Genomic DNA, 25,269 nt, shown 5'->3' with positions numbered 1-25,269 from the left:
TGTGCAAAATTGATTTCTGTCCCCCTGGAAACACCTGCTCACAGCAGGAAGGGTCCCTCCAAGGTGTGTGTTTATATGTGTGTATAAAAGAGAAAGAACGTGAGTAAAGGAGAGAGTAAAGAAGGTAAGGGCTTTAAAACATCATTATCAAGCTATGTGTTAGAGGCAAAAGAAGCAACCTGAGCTGTGGTACAGTGTTTGTCTGTTGCTGCACATGGCAGAAATATCATATCATATATAATGAATAATGCAGTTTGTGTTTAGTATTAACATCTTTCCTTTCTTCAAATGAATAAATATATATTTGGCGGACTGTGGGAGGGAGATATTATTACTTTCAAGCCAATTCTCAAACAAGCTGAGCTCCATTGGAGCAAAGTCAGAGTATCTCACATTCCAGCTGTCATTGTGGTGTTGATAAGGTCATGTTTTCAGGGCTCGAGCCCCAAATGTTTTGAACTTAGCAAGGAATATTTTTTATTAGTTTGTGTTGGCTTCAAGGGACAGAAGGTGGGGGAGGATTAGAAAGGAGCTATCTGGTGGCATAGGTAACAGTAACAGGTACAATTTAAAAAAAAATCAACATTGTGGAAATATATCCTAAAAAACATTCAAGGCTGTTCATATTCACATACAAGGATCTGGGCTAGCCTCTGAATGTCTTAGTACTCCTACACCACTGACAAACAAAGAAAAAAACATCATCAAAACATAATGAACTACGGGTTTCTTTATCACATTAACAGGGACATTGCTTCCTCTGTATCTGTGGTCTAGCTGTGGTGGTCTGATGCCTGTCCCTGTTACAGTCCCAGTGTGGGTTCTAGCTCAACAAAGCACTTTGAGCTTCACTCTTACTAGGACACTTCATTATGATAAAAATGCGATTTTTATACACAAGACTGTTTGTGCTCTTTATCAAGTCTTGTTGATTTCCCCATGGTAGCAATTACAGCTTCAGTCCTTGAAGACGTACCAAAGCTAAATCAAATGTAGAGAAACCTTGTATGACTGCAGAAGCTAAAATGGCATCAAATCAAGGTTAAAACTTAATTGCATTACTGTATGACTGTTGATTAAACTTTTAACATAATACACCCACTCTAATAGAAACATGGGACTTTAATGAACTGTTAATGACAATGTATGTATGGATAGCAAGTTGTGTTCTTCACCTATATCACTCCGCTGTTCTATGAAATTACATATTCCGGTGTATTATAATATAAAAATAGTGTGTTTCCAAGATGAGAGGACAACTGTTTAGAGTCTAACTGTAAATTTCTAGGGTCATTGGTTCAACAAACAGGCTGTCCATCAACAGCTATTTGCAATGTTGATGGTATGTGTTGAACCAAATCTGCCTGCGCTCTAGTCAAGAGCATCAGTATAAGAAATGTTGACTCATACGTACTTGTGTAGGGTACACATAGTACAACCAGCTTAATGCTATAGGTGATTTATTAATACATTATATTAAAAAAAGTGGAAGAACGTGGAAATGTGGGAGCATGTACGTTACCTGAGCAGCTTGTCTTTGTTTTTCTCCACATAAGTTGGGGGGACATTTGATACGACCACCTGCATGTCCAGCTGGTTCACAACTGACACCTACACGGCAAAAGATGCAAATAAAACTGGTTTCTACATTTAAATTGGGCAGAAAACAGCATGCTCAGCTGTGAATAATTTCAGTAAACTATATCAGATGGCACCTTGATCACTGCAAAAAGCTTGCATTGGGAAAGATAACATTTCCAATCCAACTACTATGCTTCAAGCTAGTGACACTTTGTATTGGTTCTCACATTTTTATCTCCTTCAAGGACATTCTGAGAGCCACATAAATCCCATTGTTTCAATCATGCCATTCAGTTTGTTTTAAGGAAAATGTAGAATATAAGATGAAATACAGGAAATGATTATAAACCTGTCACCAATGTCAAAAATGTAAATATACACACCACTATCTCCGCCTTGCTGCTGTGTCCTTGACCATAGTTGTCTGTGGCAACCACCTCAAACTTAAAATATGACCTCCTCATGTTGCGGTACATGATTGCCGTCTTCACCACGCCGCTGTACGGTTCGATGACGAAGCCATCTTTGCTATCTTTAGTATCTTTACCAGCAGGAGGGGGAATGATCAGCCGGTACATCATAGAGCTGTAGTTACCAGTGTCTTTGTCCAGGGCCTGTAAAATGAGGAAAATAAGACTACAATTATAATCAAATGTCATAATCATCATCCATGCAAACAACACTTTGATCAAGTCACTGTTGCCATTATTGTTATAATCAGTTCTTTGATCTGTGATGATTACCATCATGACAGCCCTCCACCTCCTCATTTCATTCCAGGTATTTGAGCAGCTGATCAATACACAGCGCTGCAATATATTGATCAAGGGATATATTTTCTCGTGAGGGAAACCTGCTTCAGTACTTGTACTGTTTGATGTAGTACTCTGAATCAGCAGTAGGGGGTAAAGTGGTGCTTTGACCTGTGTGCGTGTATATTCATCTGTTCTGTCAGTCTGGCTAACTATCAAGTCTCTCACTCGTTCACACATACATGCATACCCCACGTTCACATCCAGACACACACTCAGACAGACATTGATTTATTGCCGGGTCTTTAAGAGCAGTGCTGAGAGTATAGACTATAGATTCAGCTCTGAGACACACACCACATCAAAAGGTAACAATATAATAGACAGGGAATAAAGAAATGGGAGCATACATATAGAAAGATGAGGAGAGGGAAGAAAATTTGTACAGATCTATTTTTTTGTGTTCTTACTTGCAGAGGTAAGTTAGGATAACTTAGCAATGCATTAATACTGCTAATATCAACCAATGGTCCACTTACATACCTATTCAAAGCAGGTTTCCAGCATTTAATGTGTTCATACTGGAAAAGGGGCAAAATACTTAGTGAGCAAAATTCTGTTTGGTGGTGAAACAGCTCAAGTGAACACACTTTCCTATATTCAGGTGATTACACACTAATGAAAACATAGTTATGAATATTATATTCAACTTCTGCCAATAGAACCTCCTAAGTGTTACACAGACCTTTAACTGGCACCCCTCTAATTGTCATTATAAAGTCGCAGTTTGAGTGCACACATTGCCTCATTTCCTGTAAATATAAACATTAAAGTATGTTTATTAATTGTATACTAACTCTAAAAACAGCATAATATAAAGATAGGTGTATATATTGTATACAATTAGTATGAAACTTGAAAATAGCTTTTTACTTCTTCACAATCCCCTTTATGTGTCTTTTAAATGACAGTTGGAAGTGGACAGCGAAAATTAAAAGCCCTTTGGCGTCACTTTAATAGCACAAAACAAAATGTCCTCCAAAAAACAAATACACTGACGTAGCACTTTAACAATGTTAGCAAGTGCTGTAAACATTTCAGTGCTTTTAAAGCCCTTCCCATCCAGTACTTTGCCCTTTATGACAGGAAATCAACAATGTGGAGGCTAGAATAAAAACAACCACTCTGAGCCCCCTGCACACCTGAGGCTCATTCAAAAGCATTTTTAAAGGATGACTGATTCACTTGGTGAGTCAGGCCAAGTTCAGACCAGCGACAACATTGTGTGAAAAAAAATCCAGCCCCTTCATTAACGACTGCACTGTGAGGTTGCGCTGGCAAAAATATGGAAAGGACAACATCATCTGGCAAGGCATTGTGTTTACCAATCGAATACATGCTAGCCAACATTTCAAATTAGATTTTTTTTTGTAACATGATTGACGTAGTTCAGCTGTTTACCTTCGGATTGTGATGATGGATAATAAAATATTTGTTGCTGTGGTAATTTTCCATAGTTTCATGACCCTTTTTACTTCTGAGTGATGTTTTGTCAAGTCTTGTACTCTTCCTTCTTGATCTTCCCACATTAACGTAGGGCTATTTTTGGTATAAAAACCCACTGAAAGGGAGGGCTGGAAATATTAATTAAAAGGGAGAAGAACAAGCCGGAGTAAGATAGAAGAGTAAATTCAACACCTCTGCACTTGCATCGGTTGTGGTGGGGAACGTGACAGAGAAGTCTTGGGAAGTGTGACTCAAATGGAATTAGAAGAAAAAAAAGAATCTTTGCAGGTAATGAGTAGGTTTGCTAATGTGAGACTCATCTGCAATCTAATCAATATCTGTGTTCTGGCAACCCTCTGAGGGACAAGAAGACAGAACTCCTGCACGTGCACTTGAACACGTACACTCTGAAGGCATGACAGCCCTGCATGAGCCTATACACACACACACACACACACACACACACACACACACACACACAAACATGCAGCTTGCTACACACACGAAACTCATTAAGACAACGTGCGTGCTTCAGACAGATGTGATGGAATTAGTTATACTTGAGTGAAACCACTAAGATTGAAAATGCACAACTTTCTCTCCATCTTTTGTCTCGCTCACACTTTCATCTGGTAGTTCGTAAATGTGCCGCCAGCATCCCTGTCCATCTCTCTAGTCCCACATCCCCCGTCCGACTCTAACTATTCATCCTCCCATGAATCCTGTATGTCTTCCCTGTCTTCTTCTGTCCAGTCAGTTTGTCTCTAAGCAGGATGCCAGTTATCTTTATCTAACCATCAATCCTCTCTCTTCCTTCCAACCTTCAGATCTACTGTCTCCCTGAGGTGATTGAGCCTACTAGCAGGCTATTAGTTCTTTCTGTAAGTCTGCTCATGTATTCGCAGAGGTCAGGTGACTGTAAACCAGCTCCAGCCAAATGTAGTATTAACACTGAAAATCCATATACAAAACCACCACCTCAGGTGTTTGCAGCAGAAGAATAATAATTTGAAACTCAAGGTTTACCAGTAAGAAAAGCTAATTTTCTACACTTGTGAAACTGTGATTTCGACTTTGTTGCCTGCTCTCCCTTAATATCTCATCTTCCCTGTCACTCTCACTCTAAATTATCTAATGAAGCAGGAATATCTAAGAATGATCTTAAAAAACGTAAAAAAAAACCCGTAATAAAATATTAAAGAACATACTTTTCTGCTAGAGACCCTGCCCGAGTCTCTTGTGGCATTCAGGCTCATTAAAACATATTGCTACTTCTCAGATAGAGGCTGAAAAAGATAGACTCTGTGACCCATTTTGGGTCCTGAAAGGCATTTTAATAATAGGAGAGTCGCTCGGGTTGTTTACAGTGATATGGAATTCTCCTGAGTTAGGTAAAAAGAAACGGAACAAAGAGATGTATCAATTAAGAGAGAGACAGAGGTAGATGTCAAGGGAAATGCAGAGACAGGAAATAATCTTACCAGTTAATCTTGTTACTTACTGGACTGATTATTGCCTTCATTTAAAATAAACAACACAAATACGAGCACGCAAATCCACAAAGGCACCGTAGCTGAACTGTAATTTTCAGTGTCTCACATTAAACTCAGGGATATTCTTTTAACCAAGAGCTGGTAACAAAATAGGGGACATGTTAAAGCAACACTATCACAGACTGAAGCCTAAAAAGTTGTAAAAGAGTTGAATTCACTCATCTATGACACAGTCAGAGGTAAAACTGAACATTATAACCTTTACAAAGACTTTATTATTGATTGCAAGGCAATAAATTCAGTCAACCAATTCACACGGATTATTGTATAAATGTGGAATATGAATCATTGAGCTCAGCACAGCAGTGAGTGAGGTTTAACAATGAAAACTTCCCCCTCTAAAGTAAGGTGGACTCAGAGCCTACAGGTGGATTCCACTGGGCTTTTGAAATGTTATATGAACAACAGTAGCAACAGCCATAGCAGCAAGCAGCGTCATAGCTTTCAGGTGAGTGGCGTGGCATCAGGCATGCAGCCAAAGAGTGAGCAGGGCACTGACGGCTTAAGTACTCCGCCATGATTAAAAGAATTTGTTGGATATATGTTGCAGTGATAGGACTGTGCCCTGCTGTGGGTGTAGAGGTGACTCGAGTTGGATTGCCTGAATTGGCACATAGGCTTCGCTTTATTAATTACATTATATTGTCACGTGTTCCCATATTTTTTATCAACCCCCCAAAGTTTGGCTGTATATGTATGTGTGTGAATGTCTGTACCTGTACTTGCAAGACGGAGGTGAAAGTTTTTGCATCTTCTGCAACCCCTCCGATGTAAAGAGATCTGCTGAAAACTGGCGGGTGGTCGTTCTCATCCAGGATGTCAATTATCACCTTAGCTGTGTTAGCTAGAGGACACACACACACACACACACACACACACACACACACACACACACACACACACACACACACACACACACACACAATTTACACGTTATGTTACACCTTTGCATTTGGCATAACAAAAAGCAGAAAAAGGGAACTTATGTGAAGCACATTCTGTATTTGTTGTTGTCTCAAGAGACACACAAAGCATTTTTTATACTAAAGGAACAAGCTGCGGAGTGAAAAAGCAAACAATACAGTTCAAGAAATAAATTAAAAAGGTCTAACACAGTCAACTATGTAGATCACCCCCAACCTAGACCAGCCAGTATCATCCTGCAATTGCAGGCCAACAGTTGTGAACTTGCAGTCCAACAATGTGCCACATATCAGCCACATACCATTTAGACCTGCAGATGTAGACATCTACAAACAGGGAAAGTCATAGCTTTTGCACGCAATGTCACAAGCATACAATTGCAGCAGCTATTACTACCTTGCTTGTAGATGATAATATTCACATGTATACACTACAGGTCTAAATTGGTTCTGCTTTTGCATTCCTTTTCTATCTTCTTGTGCAGGCTAGCAAGAGTAAAACTCGTCTGACAATGATTGAACAACCTCTCCTGGTGGGAATGTTTTGTTTAGCCAAAGTTTCAGCCCATTCCCATGAGGTGATCTGCGGCATTTAGAGAAAACAAAGATGAGACAGCAGAGACAAGGAGAGTTTAAAAAAGGTTTCAAATCTCTGAAACATTAAATTGTCATGAATAAATAAGCAGCAGTCAAGCTCAAATTTAGGGGGGGAAATATTATAAATAATGTATTATTTATTTAAAAAAGGTCAGCTTATCTGCTTCATCAGGACTGTGTGGTTTGATTAGATTTGATATTAGTGGTAACACATGTTAACAGCTCCACAGCTGTCATCACATTTTGGTTTAAATATTCCTAAACTGTGATTGGTGGAAGTATATGACATCACTTATTACCAGCTGAACTCTGGCCACTTCAAACCAGTGAGATGAGCACAAAGAAAACACAAATACAGAAACCTCTCATGTGAAATAACCAAAACTGTTCTGACTTAAAGACTAAAAAGTGACCCCATTAATCATAGTGATAAGCTGATAAAACTGCTCTTCAGGAAATGTTTCCATAGTGATCAAAAGTTGGGACAGTAGAGTGAGTAACGACTAAAGGATTGTTAGCTTCACTTCCAGAGCTGACAGAAGACATTTACAGATTCTGAAAATGTGCTGTGAGAAATATAAAAAACAGCTAAATGTCTAGGGATGCGGCAGTAGAGGTGACCTTGCTCTGATCCGTCTGATAACATTTTTGAGATATACTATGCATCAAGGAACTTCACAGGTCATGACTACTGAGAATGTTGCAGTCGACATCATGACCTTTCCGAGTCAAAAACCTTCCAAAATAATGTCTGTGCCAAGGTTCAAAATCAAGTTTTGCATTTGCAAACTGCATTGGAAAATCTTAATCTTAAATGAGCAAGAAGAGATTAAACATCACAGTAATTCAACCAAGCTACACATTCAGTATAAACAAAACACCGTGCCAATGAACCTCTGTCATTCACATTCAGTGATTGCAACTTGGAATGAGTCACATTCAGCCTTATCCAGACAACAACTGGGAGATGTGAATCACACCCACATGAAACTGCAACACAATGACATCAAGCAACTCTGTGAAAGGGTGAATCATGTGTCAGAAAGAAAGAAGAAATCCCAGTAATGTAAAGTGAAGTGAAGTCTTACTTAAGAAAGGCAAAAAAAAAACACATTAAAAATTTGGGCACATAAAAAGAAAAGCGTAAAACAAACAAGCAGATGCAAACATTAATCTGCTTATCTACAACAGCCAATGAGAGACCATACCAAAATGTCTATTTACGATTCCAACCTTCACTTGAGTTAGAAAACCGGATTAACACATTGTTAGAATCCTATTGATTTGTTGCCTGATTAAAATGCGTACCAAAAAGCATTCAAGGAGATTTGCTAATGACTACAATGATTTGTAGTTTTAATCTTCAAAGAATGCTTGAATTCAAATAGTTGGATGAAATGAGAACAGCATGTGGTAAATGCTATAATTAAAAAAGAAAGAGAAACCCGGGGAGCTGAGCATCAATTAAGAAGAATGCACATACATGTTTTCAAACTAAAAAGGAGAAAAGAGACCAGCAGAAAGAGACAGAAATAAAAAAAGGAAGAGAGAAGAGGCAGGAAGAAAAAAGGATAGAGGGGGAAGAGATAGAGACTAATTAGAGTCATTTTCACTTTAGCTATAATTTCAATTAAAACCTTAAAAAAATGTTGTGGTCGGTCTTTCCCAACACATGCACCTGAAGGAAAATTCATTTTTGGATGGATTGAAACGAAGAGAGAAATTAGACAAAATTAAGACAGAATGAAGGAAGAGAAAAGTACAAAAAGAAATACAATAAAAGAGGCTTACACAGACTGACAGATAATAACAGGTTCAGTGCAATTTAACACTAACTTGACCTGTAGTGTTTGGGGAAAAAAAGCTACAGCCTTACAGATAAAATCTTCAATCTTCCAAACTGCACACCAGCTATATTTGGCCACTTTCATCATTGCAAACATGTTTTCATATTTGAGAGTTAAATTCCAGAGAGCTGCATAACTGCATTTCAGCAAAGACTTGGGACAGCCAATGAGACCCATATCTAGCAGGAGGAGGAAAGGCCAGCATTTTAAAACAGCAACATCGAAGACAACAAACTGGTGGAAGCGTACAGATTTGATAGACAGCTGAGAGAGAGGAAAAAGCTACGTGACGGGTAACAACAACAGCCAAGGCCCAATAGAACATGTCTTCCAAGACATAACTGTATGGATCAGGAGAGGAGTTGGAAAAAACAAGGTAAAAGTAGACAGCTCCAGAGAGTATGACACACAGAGAGATAAGTGTATGTGCAAGAGAGAAAGCTACAGCCTGGGGCGATTATTATCAAGTAGTGGCTGTTATTTTCTAATCCTTAAGTGTGTGTGTGTGTACGTGTGTGTGTGTGTGTGTGTAATTAGAGAGAAGAGAATCTGCGATGATGCAATCCGATGTCAAAAGTAAGTTGTGTAATCTTAGAGGCGGAGAGTTCAATAAATAAACCACACACTTACTCTTAGAGGGAGCTCGGAAGTTTGAGGACCCCACTCTCATGGAGTCCGCTTCTACCTTCAGAACGTAGCTGGAATTGGCCTCATAGTCCAGGGGCTTGGCTGTCGAAATCACTCCTGTCGTTACGTTTAATGCAAACGTACCTGGAGAGAGAACGAGAAATGGAGATAAAGAAAAGAGAAAAGTGAGAGTGGGGAAGGTTGGATCAAAGACACAGAGAGCAAACTACAGGAGAGAAAGGTCAAAAAGAGACACAGTGGGATAGAAATTTCTTGTATAAATCAGTGAGATAGTGAGTGGAAAGAAGGTAGGCTAGTGTGTCCTGAGCTGCTGACAGAGAGAGTTTAAACATTGTTTAAATAAGATCCAATGTAATTAAAATTTCAATTTCAAGTGTTTAATAACCAGATGAAATGGAGGACAAGGACCCCCCTCAAATTACCTATGGTCTTAATATAGGCTACAGTATAATGATAAGCTATAAGATAATAATAATAACAAATATGGTATTAATCAGTTGGATAAACAAAAGTTGGTCCTATAATCACTAAGTTGACTAAACACGCCACAATCTGTGTGTGCACAATATTAGCTGTAGCTGCTAAAATAAACGACATGAGGTATTCAATCACGAGGCAAATACAGAAATTGAGACTTGTTATGGCAGTTGGGGCCTGAAAGGAAGGAAGTGACAGCAAGGTGTCAAATGTCATTGGTGAGATGTAGAGCACATGCTGTAAATAACCCAATTTGTGGTTTATACCTAGAGAACAGATATCCTATTGAAAATATTTTTAGTTAACTGCATTACATGTTTTAACTGTCTTTAAGCATAGTGTTTACTACTGTTTGGAATAGACAGACTTCTATTTTGAAGGCGACTCTCTTTGGCACACAGTTGCTAGGTGCGTAGCACTAAATAGGAAAGGAGTAAATATGAAAACATACAGAAGGAGACGCTCAATGTATTAGCAACCCCCAAAGAGGTACATGGTTAGTATCTGGTATGTTGTAATGCTCTGGTGTTGGGGGGTGGTCCAGTATCTTGGTCTTGGATAATACTAATTTTGCTACCGCCAATACATTCTCAGCCTTCTTCAGATGACGCTGATGCTCCAGCAGCTTTATCATTGAGGGCTTCCTCTAGCTGTTGCTGAGCCTCCTTAACCTGAGACTCAAGCCTTTAGCTTTTAATGTCAAAATCCAGATGCAATTTAATTCTCTTTTGTTTACTTTTATGCCATATCTCATATGAATCGGATATCTGGTCTTGTTTTCTCCAGGTAAATGCCAGTCAAGGTATACAGTTTTTATGGTGGTGGTAATGCACCTAAAGTTGTTTGGTTATGGCTACAAAACACCAGAATAATAATAAGTACAGTACAGAGTGTACAATAGCAGCATTATGCCTTTTCTATGACAGTATGTATTGAAAACACTGGAGATGCTTTCTTCCTGTCGTGTTAATGATGATGATGAGAATGTTGGTGAATTCTAGTGTGACTTCAACTGCCAGTATCAAAGAGTATAGACCCTGTTCAGAGTAAACCAAGAGTTTGTAACGTTTACATGTGCGTCTTGGAGAGATGGATCCAATTACACCTTTTCTGTATCTGGCTAGGATGTGTCTCAAACCACTTCCTGAGTCAACTTGCCTTAGATGCCCAAGATGCATTAAGTGTAAATGGGTTAACTAGTGAGTCATAACTCTTAAATTTAATATGTATTTTTTGCAATTAGGGAAACATTTTCAAAAAAATTGTTATGGTTGCAACATGTATACTCTGTCTCCACACAATTGGTGGCCTTGCTACAGAAATGCTCTATGAGATAATAACTGCTAATAACCCTGTATATAATTTAATGGTATAAATTAACTTCAGCGGTCAGCAAACCCCCACAACTGAAACCCACAAAAGGCACCACTCTGCCTATAAAAAGCTCAGAGTATACTCACCTCCCTCGTTGCCTTCAGTGATAGAGTAGATGATAGTTTGATTGACAGCAGCTGCCATGATGACTCCCACTTGGGTTCCAACAGCAGCCTCCTCGCTCACTGGTGGAAACCTGGGAATGGATCAGTCAAGACATATTAACTGATAAGAAAAATAAATATGTATACGTAGACTGGGCCCACTCGCTCTCAAGGGTCGACTGCAATTTGGCAAGTTAAATACAACCGAGAGTTGTATCTGTCAAATGTGTCCAATATTTACCCCTAATGTAACGTATATGTAAGCAGTGTTCACACGTACTGAGCTACTATGAGGGTATAGCAAACAGGTAGGAAACTGTCCTAGAAAACTATGTGCTGTTAATTGTAGGATCCTGAATGTCAGCCTGACATTAAAACGGTGAAAATTGTCAAAGCAATTCGAATCAGTCTCACAACTACCACACACTGATAATGTAAAAGTTGGAATAAAAAATAAAGGCAGCTTCACTCAAGTTTCTGCAGGTTGATTCTCAGAACACAGCAACCCTGGACACTGAGTCCAGTGACTGGCTGAAAGGTACAGAATAATTTCTTAACTATAGAGTATGCTTTGGATAAAGGCCATTCCAATTTCCCTGAGCCCAGGGTGACATCGTCAAATAGCATTCGAAGAAAGATATTCAGTTTTGGTTTGAAACATGGTTACATTTGAAAAGCTAGAGCCAGAGAATTTGTGCTTGATAAAATAATGTAAATAGTAATTTGTTATAAAAAATAAAAATGTTCTGTTCCTCAATTAATGGAGTAATCAACTAATTGTTTTAAGTCTTTAGAATTACAAAGCCTCCTATATGGTGCTTTAGGATGGTGTACAGTGTTTGGATAAAACTTACATTTGGAACATGTGTGACAGGCACTATTAGTGGCCTGAGCCAGGTGGTGAAATTAAACCATCAACAGCTTTGAAAGAGAACCCAGGCATGGTCTTGTTTTTGTCCACCTGCCTCTCATTGCATGTGGTGGGCAGTTTTCCCTGCTTACAAGCCTGACAGATTTTCTTAGAATCTGGCAACTCTCAAAATTTCCAGCAGATTTCGCTCCATTAAATAAACCCAGTCCAGTCATTAGGCCAAACGTCACAGCTGGCTACACATTATAACATGGGCTACCAAATGGGTAAGCTATCAAGTAATCACAACGTGATAAATGGGACTGTTGTGGGACTGGAGTGAGAGAGAGACAGACAGAGAAAGAGAGAGTGAGAGAGAGTGTGTGTGTGTTTGTGGGTGAGTGTGTTTGTGTAGACATTAACTTCCAGCCCAGTCAATTGCTTCTCTAACCACCTGCTCTACCCAAAGACTCCTCCAAGCAAATATATAATACACCTGAAGTTTATCAAATGAATATAAATTTAAATGGAAAACAAATTTATTTGTTATGCAACTTCAGAAAGTTTTAATTGCAGTAGCTGTGGTAAAAACAAGAATATAGGTCCTTTTTTGCAGTAGATTTTGTCATAGCAGGAAAAGCACAGGTGTTACTGACATAAACGATAGCTCTGTTCTCAGTGTCCCAGTCAGCCACAGTGTGTGACACCGAGCCAGCATGCACAATACCCAGACTCTGAAACAGCTAAATAGCCATCATTAATTTCATTGTTTACACCTACGCTTTCCCTGCTGTGACATGTGAAAAAGTCTCCTGTGAAAAAGACCTGTTTTGTCTCCTGTACAGTCCCATTCTGTCCAGACTCCTGTTCATTTAGTAGAAATTTAGTTTTCTTCTTTGTGCATACATCTTTGGCTCATTTTCTGCCTTTATTAGATGGTATACATATATATGGCTCCTCTTTAAGGGACCCCTCTTTTATCATTAATAAAGCTGATGACCACTGACTAAGTGACATGTTTTATGGATATTTCATTTTATATTCAATTCACACCTGTAACAGTACAAAATAACTGATGCATTGACCAAATAGTGAATGCAATAACTGCAGGAACTAATCATTTTCTAGATATTTTTTTAGAAACCTTTTACACAATTATCTATAATATACATTCCATTAATTTTTAAAGGCCTTCATACTTAAAAGGGTTCCTTTTTTTATTCTCCCTGACGCTTGGCCCTTATTCTATAAGCTCTTTGGTTGTTTTAACTGGGTACTTCTCTAATGCAGGATGAGGCTGTTTAGCAGAGAGTGAAGGCTGTCTGAATTGGCTTTTATTTAGGTCTTCACTGTGTCCTTATCCTGTGAGTTTTGTTTTGTTTTTTAAGGTCATATTTCAAATAATAATAATCTAGACTTAAAAATATTTATATTTTATATTTATACTGAGATATAGCGCTACTGTATATCTTTCTTAACCCCCTAGTGGGGAGCCAGTGGTTAACAGTAAAGAGATGACAGGAGATATAAGGGAAGAGAGAAAGAGTTAATAGGACCTCAAATCTGGGTTCTTGCTTTTTTGTGGCCAGTGTCCTAAAACTCTAGGACATCAGGACATTCCTGAAATGTATTTTCTTTTGTAATCAGCAAAGAGCCAAACCTCTAGCACACAAAGAATACTCTTGCTATTGTATTAACAAAAAGCCAGAAAGAAAGAAAATGTTCTCATTCAAATCAATGTGCTTTTCAAATTAGAAAGAATGGGACTGTAGTATGATTCAAGAGGAGAAGCTTTATGTGCATTGTGCAGTTGGAACAGAAAATCAGAAACACAAAGTTTGATGTTATGTTGTTTAGCTGCAGCAGCACAAATCTAGTCCATCAATAAAGGTGGGCTTGTTTTGTAGTGGCGCAATAACTTACAAACATGAAATTATTTTATTCCTCTCCTCTCGCTGAAGTATTTCGCTCCTCCAACCTCTCTTACGTCTCATTTGCCTCTCTCTCTGCAATCCTCCTACTTCTTCTCCAAGAAAATTTCAATTTCCCACTTACACACACTCCATTCACGCCCCTCTATATTTCTCCTTTTACATCCATATCTCCTCCTCTCTCCATCTTTACCTTCACACCCTCCCTCCCCCTCTTTCCCTCAGGCTGCTGCTTCCAGCCAACATCCCAGCAGACCTCAGCTACAATTGTTATCCATTCCTCCCACTCCACAATGGCTATTTGACAGGGGCGAAGGAGCACACTGAAGAGGATGCCCACACACATGCACCAGTGAGCTGATATACAGGACCATGTGCACACATACAGGACTGTAACGCACACAGCTTCTTGTGGATGTGTCAGAATGTATTTACAGGCATAAAGATGAGATGCACACATGACTGCACGCATATGTATAATACATGACATAGCACAGATAAACACACTCACCTGCCTTTGCGCGCACACACAGTTCATTATCAAGCTTCTGCCCCCCCCTGCGCTCTCTAATCATTGCTGTCCTAACTACAGCAAGCTGGGCTGATACTGATAACAAGAGAAACACACACACACACACTCACACACACACAAACTTGTACCACTATACTTGTGAGGACATTGCATTGACTTCTAATTCCCCGGAGCTCACTTTAGCTGAATTGTCCTCATAAATCTAACAATAACCCTAAAACGGACTTTGTTGTCTTTACTTTTAAATGATAGATTTACCTCGTAATTATAGAATTTTTGAGTGTGAACAAGGACTCACACACACACACACACGCAGGCACACACCAGAAGCACATATTCAGCCTGAATGTAGGCTATAGGACATAAACCTTAAGAGCTGTGTGAGAGAGTGTTCAGTGTTTCAGTGGTGTGAGGGGATAGACAGAATTATGACTATAGTGACAGATGTTGGCAATGATACCCTCCTCTCTGTGGATCTTTTGCTTATAGCCACTGTCATTCATTTGTCTCACTCAGTTTTTTTTTTTTTTTTTTTTTTAGCCCTTCTCTTTTAAATATGTATGATTCATCATCTTCCCCTCCTGTCATTATTCTTTCTGTTCTTCCTCACACGGCTCCTTTTCATTTCTCTCTTTCTCTTCTGCAGTTCTTGTTCTGTCACTTCTTTTAATCTCCTTCTCTGCGTCTCTTTGTCCACACCAAACTACAATATCCTCTGTGCCGAGCGGTGATTTGGTTCTGTTGGGCACTGACAATGCCTCCTCACAGAGGCTTTTTTTTTTTCACATGACAGTCATCTACTGTATGACATACTGTACTCAGCGTGGGAGGCCATTCCTGAAAAACAACAGGCAGGGCTTAAAGCAAGGAACATCTCTGTGCCTGAAATGTGTTCAAGTTAGGGGTAGGGATACACTTATTGAGTAAGAATTTTTAACGTTTTGGATATTTCATTTTCTATTAGATTTATAATAATTAAAACTATAATTTGGGTGTTCAAGTGTATGAATTTCAAAGATGGACACAGGTAGGCCTATTGATGAAATATTTGCTTTATTGTATGTAACACTGTCTGTGAACATCCAGTCCCTGTTTGGTGAAACTGTGATCAATATTTCCAAGATATGTGTGACAAGGCAGACAATGTCACTTTTGGAGAAGCCTTTTCCCAGTTTCTGGGAGGATCCAAACATCAATCAAACAAATATCTCAACTTTTAGGGGCTGATACAATCCCATACATAAATCTGTAAAAATATATTAACTACTAGTTTGTTTATCAATGTTTGTCTCACACATATATGCTTCCTTCTGATCTCTGTTGAGAGTTGCACATGCAGAGTACTGATCAGGCAGGACATACAGATCAGGTAGCGACCGTGGTATAAGATACTAAAAACATAGCCTAGCAAGCTGTAAGCTACAAGTCAGATGGAATCCAAATGGCTGTGATGCATATCGCGAGCTGTTTCTGAAAGACAAGAATACTTTAATGTTTGATCTACCTGTCATAATGTGACACACTGAATGTAAACATGGAATGCCTGATTTATTTTGTCCGTTGACAATCAACAGATTACTGCAAGAAGAAAAAAATAAGAATAAAGATCTAAGAGGTGGGAAAATGATATGTTACCTGTCTCTGCAGTCAACTATGACAATATTAAAACAAGCTCATTGCAGTATATAACTAATTTTGACAGCAGTCATATGGGGAAATCAGATTGCAGAACTGTTTAAGAAAAAAAACAAACAATTTGCTGTACAACCAGTAGTATAGGCATAATAAACATCACCAGACAGCAGTAAGGTATTGTGACCCTCAAACTGAACTGAACTTCTCAAACAGCAGCTGATCATGCAGAAATTCATGAATTCTAAAAGTAGTTGGGGCGGCTAATTCAGGGTTGAAATTGGCCTCAATCTGTACAGCGTATGCTCAAAAAGAATTAAGTCATAATGATGTGTCCACGTCCAAAGGCAAAACCTTTTAAAGCTGTTCTGAATGGACACACTGTTCAGTGGGTGGAGACACAATAATCTGGGTCTGAGGCTGTTCAACTGTGCGACAAGCATTTCCATTGGTGCATTTAGTATGCTATGATTCTTTGAGCTCGTCATAGCTGTTTTGTCTGCTAAAGGTAGGGTCAGCCAACAGTAAGTGGTCCACTGTATCAGGAAAAGTGGACCTGGTTGGTTGGTTATTAAGAACAAGAAGCTGTCAGCTAAAGTTATACATCAACATCATTATCATCATCATCATCATCATCAAAAGACTGATTCTCTTCTCTCTACTCAGCAGCTTTGATGTCATCTAGGTAGGACCTTTCATGCATAGAATAATGAGTCTATAATACAATAAGACCACTGTGCTCCTGTGCTTGGAATAAGTTGGAATATTTGTAACAACTAGCAGTCAGCGACTTCAGCTAGCAGCAATGACCGCTACACCAACCGAAAATGTCAACATGCTGTTCTCTCCTACTGTGGTCACATCTTTCACGGTATCTTCCTTCTTCCACATTCCCTCTCTTTCCAGAGGGTTGCTAATTGACTGTGGGATTTTCATTAGGAGACTGTTGAGTGTGGGGTCTTAACGGCCTGCAGTAATAACCTTTACAGGCTGGCATGAGCTCTGTAAGTTACTTTATCTCCTGCTGTGGCCATTTTGGAGTACTGAGACATGTCCCTACAATTTTCAGAGCCTGTAGAGACATGCTGGTTGAAATCCACAGTTTTCTGATAAGGCAGGTGTTGCAATTTTACAACATAGGACTCCTTAAAGTTAGGTTTTTCAAACTGTTGGTTTTAGTCTTTTAAGAACAAACATTGACACAGTAGGCTATGGTTAAAATTTTGTAGTAGTGAGCCAATATTAGTGATTTTATTACAGTTACTAGGGCATGTAACTAACCTATTTTTCTCTTTCTTATTTCTGCTCAGCACTGTCTAAATATTCAAAATTCATTTTCTGTACCCTCTGGCACTCTCCTCCTCTCTCTAATCCGACATCACTCTCTCTTACCTCTCTCCATTCTGCTCTACTGGTTCACACACAACCTCTCCATTTTTGTCACTCCTTCCTTCTGTCAATCACCCTCTCTGGTCTTTACAGCTCTCTCTGTATCTCCCAAACTGATTCTACCTTTTCAATGTTCTTCCGGCAAGTGTCTCAGCATTTTTTTCCCTGTCTTATCATGGCACTTTTTGCTTTACAGTCTTGTCGTAATTGTCTACTGACAGTCAAATGTCTGGACTTGAACGGAGCATTGCTGAAGTACTAATACATAAAACATACGCAAGACAGGGCAGGAAGAGAAAAAGGACCAGCAGTATATACAAGGGCTTTTGGCAAAAGGAGAGAATGCAAGAGAAACAAAAAAAGGAAGGAAAAGGGATGACACAAGCAATGGAGAAAGTGAATGACAAAAGATGGGGGGGGGTCAACAATAAGATAATCTGTGTGTGCAAACACTTCTGTAAAAATAAATTGTCTAGCAAATTTGTATGTCTGTGCGTGTGTCTGGTTTTTGGACTGATACCATCTTCCAATCTTCCTAGATTGACAGCACAAAAGATCAAAGTCACCGTGGAGTAAAATTATAATTGAAACTGTTAAAAACTTAAACCCAATGAATAACAAAACCCTGGCTTTTAAGGTTGACACCTTCATCCAACTGAATATAAATGAGTTATACTTCAACTATGATAAAATTGGACTTATTGGACCTATTTTTTTTCCTAACATCCTTTAGTTACAACTAAGTGCCATAGTTAGTGTTGTGCGCCAAAGCAGTTGTGGGTGGAACACATGACAGTCTAAATGCTTTGCTGAAACTTTACATGTTGTAAGTATATATAAAAAATTAAAGTAATATCGTAAATCTAAAAAATAATATGAGGGTTTGCATGCAATGCAAAATGTGTCGTTAAAAGTGATCTTTTAAGTGTAAAACCAGCCTTTTAGTCTATCATATTTTATTTATTGTATGTTCTGTTGAGCATACTGTATGTATGTGTAAGATCATTTTAGATTAATCAACATGTTCTCTAAACCAATCCAATAAATCAGGTAATCTTCCGAAACCAACCCAGATGAGTATTTTCTGATCTGGGGTCTCTATTTGCAGGACGACAATGTTGCTACAAATGGACTTTTTTCAAAAAAACGATTCAAATTAGTTGAAATGTTTTTTGATCTGTGACTTATACAATTCAGATTACAAAAACTAATTAGCAGATTTTAGGGAAAGATTGTGGTCATGGCAAAAGAAACCAGCACTGAATGTTACACAGGATACAAATAGTGGGTTGCTGGGTCAAAGTCACGCGTTTTGTTTTTGTAGTATTCTCTATCTGCTGTCAAACACCAGAAAAACACTCTAAGAAAAAGACGGGTTAACAGCTAACACTACTGTTGTCTTTGTCGGCATTGTCTGTATTTATAATACAATGTAAATATAAAAAATATAAATGTTTTATCTACACGTATGACGCGTGGGATTCAAGGAACAGACCGCAGTGAGTTTGTGAACATTTCTTCTTTCTCCACCTTTGTGTGTCAGTTTGCATTTCGAGTAGTCTTAATGGAACATTTGTATAGCTTGAGTATGACTATAATTCCACATCTTTGCCTCTACTTGTATGTGAGAGAGAAAAAGAGAGTGAAGAGACGTCAGGAGCTGGTAATGATTTTGCTCATTATCATTAATCAAAACAAAAGTATTGTGATTACCATCTCCCTGTCTCTTGAAACCACCCCATCAATCCCCCTTCTCTCTATTCATGATCCTTTGTCTTTCTTATTAGATGCTTGACACTTGCAACCACATCTACTGATGAACTATGAAGATCCACTTCATAATGAAAATAATTACTAAAATATGTAACAACGGTGTTAAAAAAAAAGATACTCGTTGAAAGAGATACTGTTATTCTGCGGGCTTGAGAAGAGTCAGCTCTGTTTCTCCGAAGATACACTTGACACAGTAGTCTCTGCTAAATATTTTATGTTAGCTATCAGTGTTAGCTTTCATGTAACAACATGTAACAAGAAAGAACTCACCAGGCAGACAAAATACCTAATGTAAAAAGCCACCTTTTTGTTCATAAGCTGCATGCTCTAGTCTTCTCACAGTAACTCTCTTGAATTCTTGATTGTTATGTAGTTGCTGAATGCCTGAGGCTGATAAGAAGGAAGAACATCATTAACCCTACTAGGCTGGTTTAACGCCTCACATTACATTAGTATGCAATAATGAAGATTTGTACATAACACATTAGAACATCTCAAATCTGTCAGTTTGCTCATTTGGGTTGTGTGATAGTATATACCCTTATTTCAAAAATTATCATCATGCATTAGCCATCTCACATGTACAGTGTTCAGTATTCACGCTGGGGAAGAACATTAACTGACTTTAATTGAAAAGCAGATAATAATAGTGCACAGAACTTAGACTAATTTGTTACAGTCAAAGTCCTTGCAGACATGAAGAAAATTAATGAATGAGTATCTGTGGCAGCACATTTCCAGTGGACAGCAATAGTACAATAGCCTGTGTACTCAGATGGGACAAAACAACACACCTTGCGGGAGGATCTGGGGAAAAATACATTTTTAATCATAATTTTTCTCCCTGTGTCTGTGCACTGCGGCTATAATTCAGTAACCAGAGAACAAACTGCAACACACAACCTGACATTAGCTGACCTTTCACATCTATGCTGTGTAACATATCATTAGTCAAACATCAGTTTTTGAGTTTTACACTCTACTTTTATTTGCTCTATTGGTTTGGCAATCTGTCTCTCAAAGCTAAGAAAACTGTTTTTACAGTTATTAAAAGAGACTAGTAAGATAAGTGACATCCAGTGGAATAACATAAACCTGTTAAAAAGCCACAGCTGTGGTCCTCACTGGTGGGGCACAGAGCCACTGCAGGTGGGGCATGGATGACCAGGGGAAAAATATAGAGTGCAGTTGAAGTTGAACAAATATGACTTCTGCATGGAAAATAAACAAACAAGAGCTGCTATTGCAAAAATACTATGTTGACCTTTATTTTACTAAAATTCCACTTGGATCATTTTTTATTAGTTTTAATTCCCCTATGATTGTTAAAAAATATGGTGTGTGGAAAGCCAACTATTATTGGCTTCTATTGGTTTGGCAAAAACCAACAGACCAAATAAAAAAGCTAAAATAGATTCACTGTGAAACACAAAAACTGAAAATCCATTTCTGATAATGTTACGCAGCATAGATCATAGATGTGAAAGGTCAGCTAATGTCAAGTTGTATGTTGCAGCTTTATCTCTGGTTCACACAAACCTGCAGAAGCAGTCACATACATTCATGCCACAACTACTCAATGGTATTGCAGGTTTATTATTTGTTGAGCTGTTGCAGCAACATTATGTAACTGTTTTACCTTAAAATAACAGCTTCAAAGTCATTTTGATGATACACTGACTTGCAATAGGGAGAATGGGGCCTCAGTCATTTCCACTCTGCCCCCCTACATGCCTGTTCTCGCAGTATGTAACTTTGGTTGCCTGGACCCGAGAAGAATGTGACGCTTTACGACACTAAGTCACACACCACCTCTGATGTCCTCCAGTAGCTCTCTGTGATCACTCTCTGTGATTTACAGTTTCCTGATGGAAAGATACAGAAGCTTTACTTGTTACTAAAGTAACAATAACTGCTAACTGCTGCTAACTGTAGCACTGGGAAGGTGTTGGTGTTTACACAACTAGCTTTGGACCACCTGGAGGTGGAGGCTTTCACGCCCAGAGTGAGGTGGAGCCACCGGGGAATTTTGGCGGGGAGTGGTGCCGTTGTTGTGCCTAAATTGGAGCCAGGCGAACCGGCAACAGAACTGGGCTCAGCAGCCTCTAGGGACCTCATGGAAGAGGGGAAGAGACAGAAGAGGCTGTTGTCAAAGGAAACTAAGAAGAAAAAAACAGAGTGACCAAGCGAGAGACCAGACAAGAGTAAGTATTGGACTGGATTTTAGTTGTTGGCGAGAGGTTTGTGAATTAAAAGGCTGTAAGACAGACGACGAGCTGGCATTATTGCTGTTGGACCAGCAGATACTATTAAACAGCTTGCTATGTCTTGTGTTGTTGCATTTGCTTGATGTTTGGCTGTGTTAACAAAGTTGTTGACTCTCTAGTAGTTGATCATAATTAATGTAATCATAAAATATGCACGTGTACAGCTGTCCACATTTACCAGAGAAAGCACTTTTGGTGGAGCTACATACTAGAACATGGATGAGGAAAGTAACCGACAGTGAGAGCAAAGCAGTGAATCAGAGAAATAAAACATTTTTGTCATTTTCTGATTGTTTTGCAGTAGTTAAGTTAATACACCCACGCCTCGGCGCAACCCTCAAGGAAAGTGCCTTATTTCCGGATTTGAATGCAGCTGAAGTGTAGCTTCATCCTGTCTACTTTCAGTCAAACAGACACAGAGCTGCAGCTTGTTATGCATCCATTTTTTAGGAAAATAATGAATAGTATGCCTTTTAAAAAGGTCCAGTGTGTAAGATTTAGGGGCATCTAGTGGTGCAGAAGGCAGGCCTGCAGTGTCTGTAGATATAAGGTAACAAAAACATAATGATTTCTATACTGATTATACAATAATGAAAACTTATCTCTGAATACTATATTCCATTTCTTCCAATAGATCCTCCAAAATGTAACACACTGGACCTTTAAGGAGTCTGTTGCAACCTGTCAGCCATCATCCATGTCAATTACCTGCCAATGCATATGCAAGTATATTCTGCATGTATTGACTAAGATTAGCTTTTCAATTATGTTTTTGATGCTTTCAAGCTCACACTATTTGCTATGTTGTAAAGAGGAGGTGGATACTAGCTATGAAGACGAGTCATGTGGTAACAGCAAAAGCAAGGTCTCAGCCATACAGCAGCAATAACAATAGACGGCGATAAAAGAAAGAGGGCAAACATGCAAAGGACACGTGTATCTATTGTCTGTCTACCTGAGGGACTTCTGACTATAAGCATGTTTATCTATGAAGCTAGCTGAACATTTACAGTGTCAGTCTGCCTGTCTGTATATCTTGTATCCATGTGCGTATCAACACTTCTCTATTTGGGTCTTTACCTGCTTGTCTGCTTCAATCTACTTCAATCTGTCAGCTTGTCAGCTTATCTGCCACTTTGAAGACTTTTTTGCCTGTATGTTGATCTGTCTGTGTGCGTCTGCTTGTTTTTTTACCCTCTCAAACTTTTACTGTAGTTTCTCCTGTGCCCCCCCCTGAGCTTTCCTCTCTATCTGAAACTCAGAATCCACATCTCTGAATTGCTTCTTGCCACTATCCTCTCCCAACATCTTCCTCTATCTGTCCTTCTTTCTCTCATTTCATTTCGTCTTCCACGTCACCCTCACCCACTCTCTCCCTTACCTCAATCCCTCTCTCTCTCTGTCTCCCAGCTGCAAGCAATCTTATAAATAACAACACCATGGTTGTTTGCCATTTGTTGTCACAGTCGTAACATTGCCAGGAGCGCTCTACGTGCACTTGCCTGTTTGTGTGCATCAACAAAACAAGGTAACCTTCAACTGAATCGGTTAGACATATACTGGATTTATAGAGTCACAGATCGGAAGTGCTTGTTTTGACGTACATCGGGGGAGGATGCGTTTATCTCATAGTTAAAATGTATGAGGGCCTCAGGGACTTTATTCATTTTGGCAGAGAAGACGTTTAATTTGATAGAAGATAGTTTACAGTGGATGAAACAGGGTGTTGACAGGAAGGAAGTAACAAAAAGGGCAGAGGTGAAAAGAGGACAAAATATTTCAAACCAACTCCAAAGGAGAATACTTGTCTGGAACTGAGAGCATCCAAAAGGAAAAAAAACTGTCTCAGAGAAGCCAAAATGTGTAATTGTAACTTCAAATGCTTAGTAAAATTCATAAAATGTACAGCAGATCACTGCTTCAATAGCTGTAACTTACAAGCAAGTCAAGTTATTTTGTATTGCCCAACATCATATACAGTGTCTCAATGGACAGGCTCACAAGAACAACAGTTCCCAAACAGGTCAAAGCTCTCTACAAGCCCCAGTGGCAAATCACAACACTTCAAATGCATAATCTTAAACATAGAAAATGTGGAGGTGTGGATGCTTTAAGTCTGAGTCGCTTTTTATTTTGCTCAATATACTGAGAGACAGGAAAGCAGTACAAAGCAGAATAGTCCTGAACATTTCATGTAAAAAAAAAAAAATTTACAATTATTTTACTGTTTACATTTGTAGTGTCTTATGAGCTTGTCGTATGTAAATCACTTTAAATTGCAATAACCTGTATGAAACCTGTGTCAGAAAAGCCTTAAAGACTTAATTTGTGTTGCTTGCAATTGAAAGATTTTTTTCATCCAATAAAAATCTTTCGAATTAAGATCATTTGGTCTGTGAACCAAGTGCAAGTTTTTCAGATGCAGTCTTCGCAGTTATGATGCTTTTACACTGGATCAATTTGCCAGAAATTAACACATGCATCTACTGAAAGTCTATATCTTCTGATAAAAGCTGACTAAAAACTAATTTTCTTGTTATTACAGTTACCTTGAGGCCAGATAAATGGGATTGTTGTCTTTCAAAAGGAAAATTGACAGCTCTGGGTTTGCAATTGTCCAGCTGGTTGATAGTGATAAAAACCGTAACTTCCCGCCTGACAGCCAGTGATTCTTGAACAGAGCGTTTACTGTATATCAGTGCAGAGAAGCTGATAGATTTATCTAAATCTCTTGCCATGGTGTAGTGTTTTATCTCTATTTCTGTAATGACGCAAGACAAAGCAACATATTGCCATTTTTGATCACACAATTTCTTGATCAAAACAAAGCTTTGATGTTCAGTGTGTTGGCTCTTAACTCTCTCACCACTTTCTAATTAGATTCATTAACAAAGTAACATGCTATGAGGCATTGTTCCAGCATGGGGGGGGGGCAACCTATGCCTGTATTCACAGATCACACACACACACACACACACACACACACACACACACACACACACTCACAAGCACAAACACAAAGAAGACTCACATGCATGCTCACATGCTTGCATATGCATATACAAGCAAGGAAAGTGATAGGAGGGGTTTAATATTTCAATAATCTATGAAAATGCAATATTTTCTTTCTGTTCACTTAACCTCATGCTGATAATTGCCACTGGGAGCTGATAACTATTCATCTGTATGTGATACTGACTGCATACTAATTGTGCAGGTGCAAGGATGGTCCTACAGTGAGAAAACAGAGAAAGGGGGGAGGGAGAGAGAGAGAGAGAGAGAGAGAGAGAGAGAGAGAGAGCGAGAGAGGGAGAGAGAGAAGGGGGAGAAATTCTGCTCAGTTGCTACAATGATTTAACAAACTTCCTTGCTCGCCTTGTTAACTGTTTTACTAGATTAGAAACCCACAGAGTGAAAATGCACAAACAGCAGGTTACAGTGCCAGAGCTACGCTTCACTGGTCTTCAGTCTCAGTGCGCTGTGAGCGTGCATGTGCGTGTATGTGTGTGTGCGCAAAGGTGGGTCTGTGCATG

The 25,269-nt window shown here is 38.9% G+C and overlaps 1 protein-coding gene across 1 annotated transcript in view; it reads right to left on the bottom strand.

The window, feature by feature from the left end:
* The window catches only part of LOC127373561 (protocadherin-15-like), a 172,445-nt gene that overhangs the window by 30,114 nt on the left and 117,062 nt on the right, over window positions 1-25,269 (bottom strand). The window contains exons 27-31 of the mRNA XM_051418160.1: window positions 11,345-11,454; window positions 9,390-9,530; window positions 6,109-6,236; window positions 1,965-2,195; window positions 1,523-1,611 (exon numbers count right to left, since the gene is read on the bottom strand). Coding sequence (XP_051274120.1) covers window positions 1,523-1,611; window positions 1,965-2,195; window positions 6,109-6,236; window positions 9,390-9,530; window positions 11,345-11,454 — 699 coding nt within the window. The remainder of the gene's footprint in view (window positions 1-1,522; window positions 1,612-1,964; window positions 2,196-6,108; window positions 6,237-9,389; window positions 9,531-11,344; window positions 11,455-25,269) is intronic.

The sequence above is a fragment of the Dicentrarchus labrax genome, unplaced genomic scaffold, assembly GCF_905237075.1.
Source record: "Dicentrarchus labrax unplaced genomic scaffold, dlabrax2021, whole genome shotgun sequence".
Lineage (NCBI taxonomy): Eukaryota > Metazoa > Chordata > Actinopteri > Moronidae > Dicentrarchus > Dicentrarchus labrax.
Note: the sequence above shows the minus strand (reverse complement) of the source record. Positions and strands in the feature narration are given on the sequence as shown.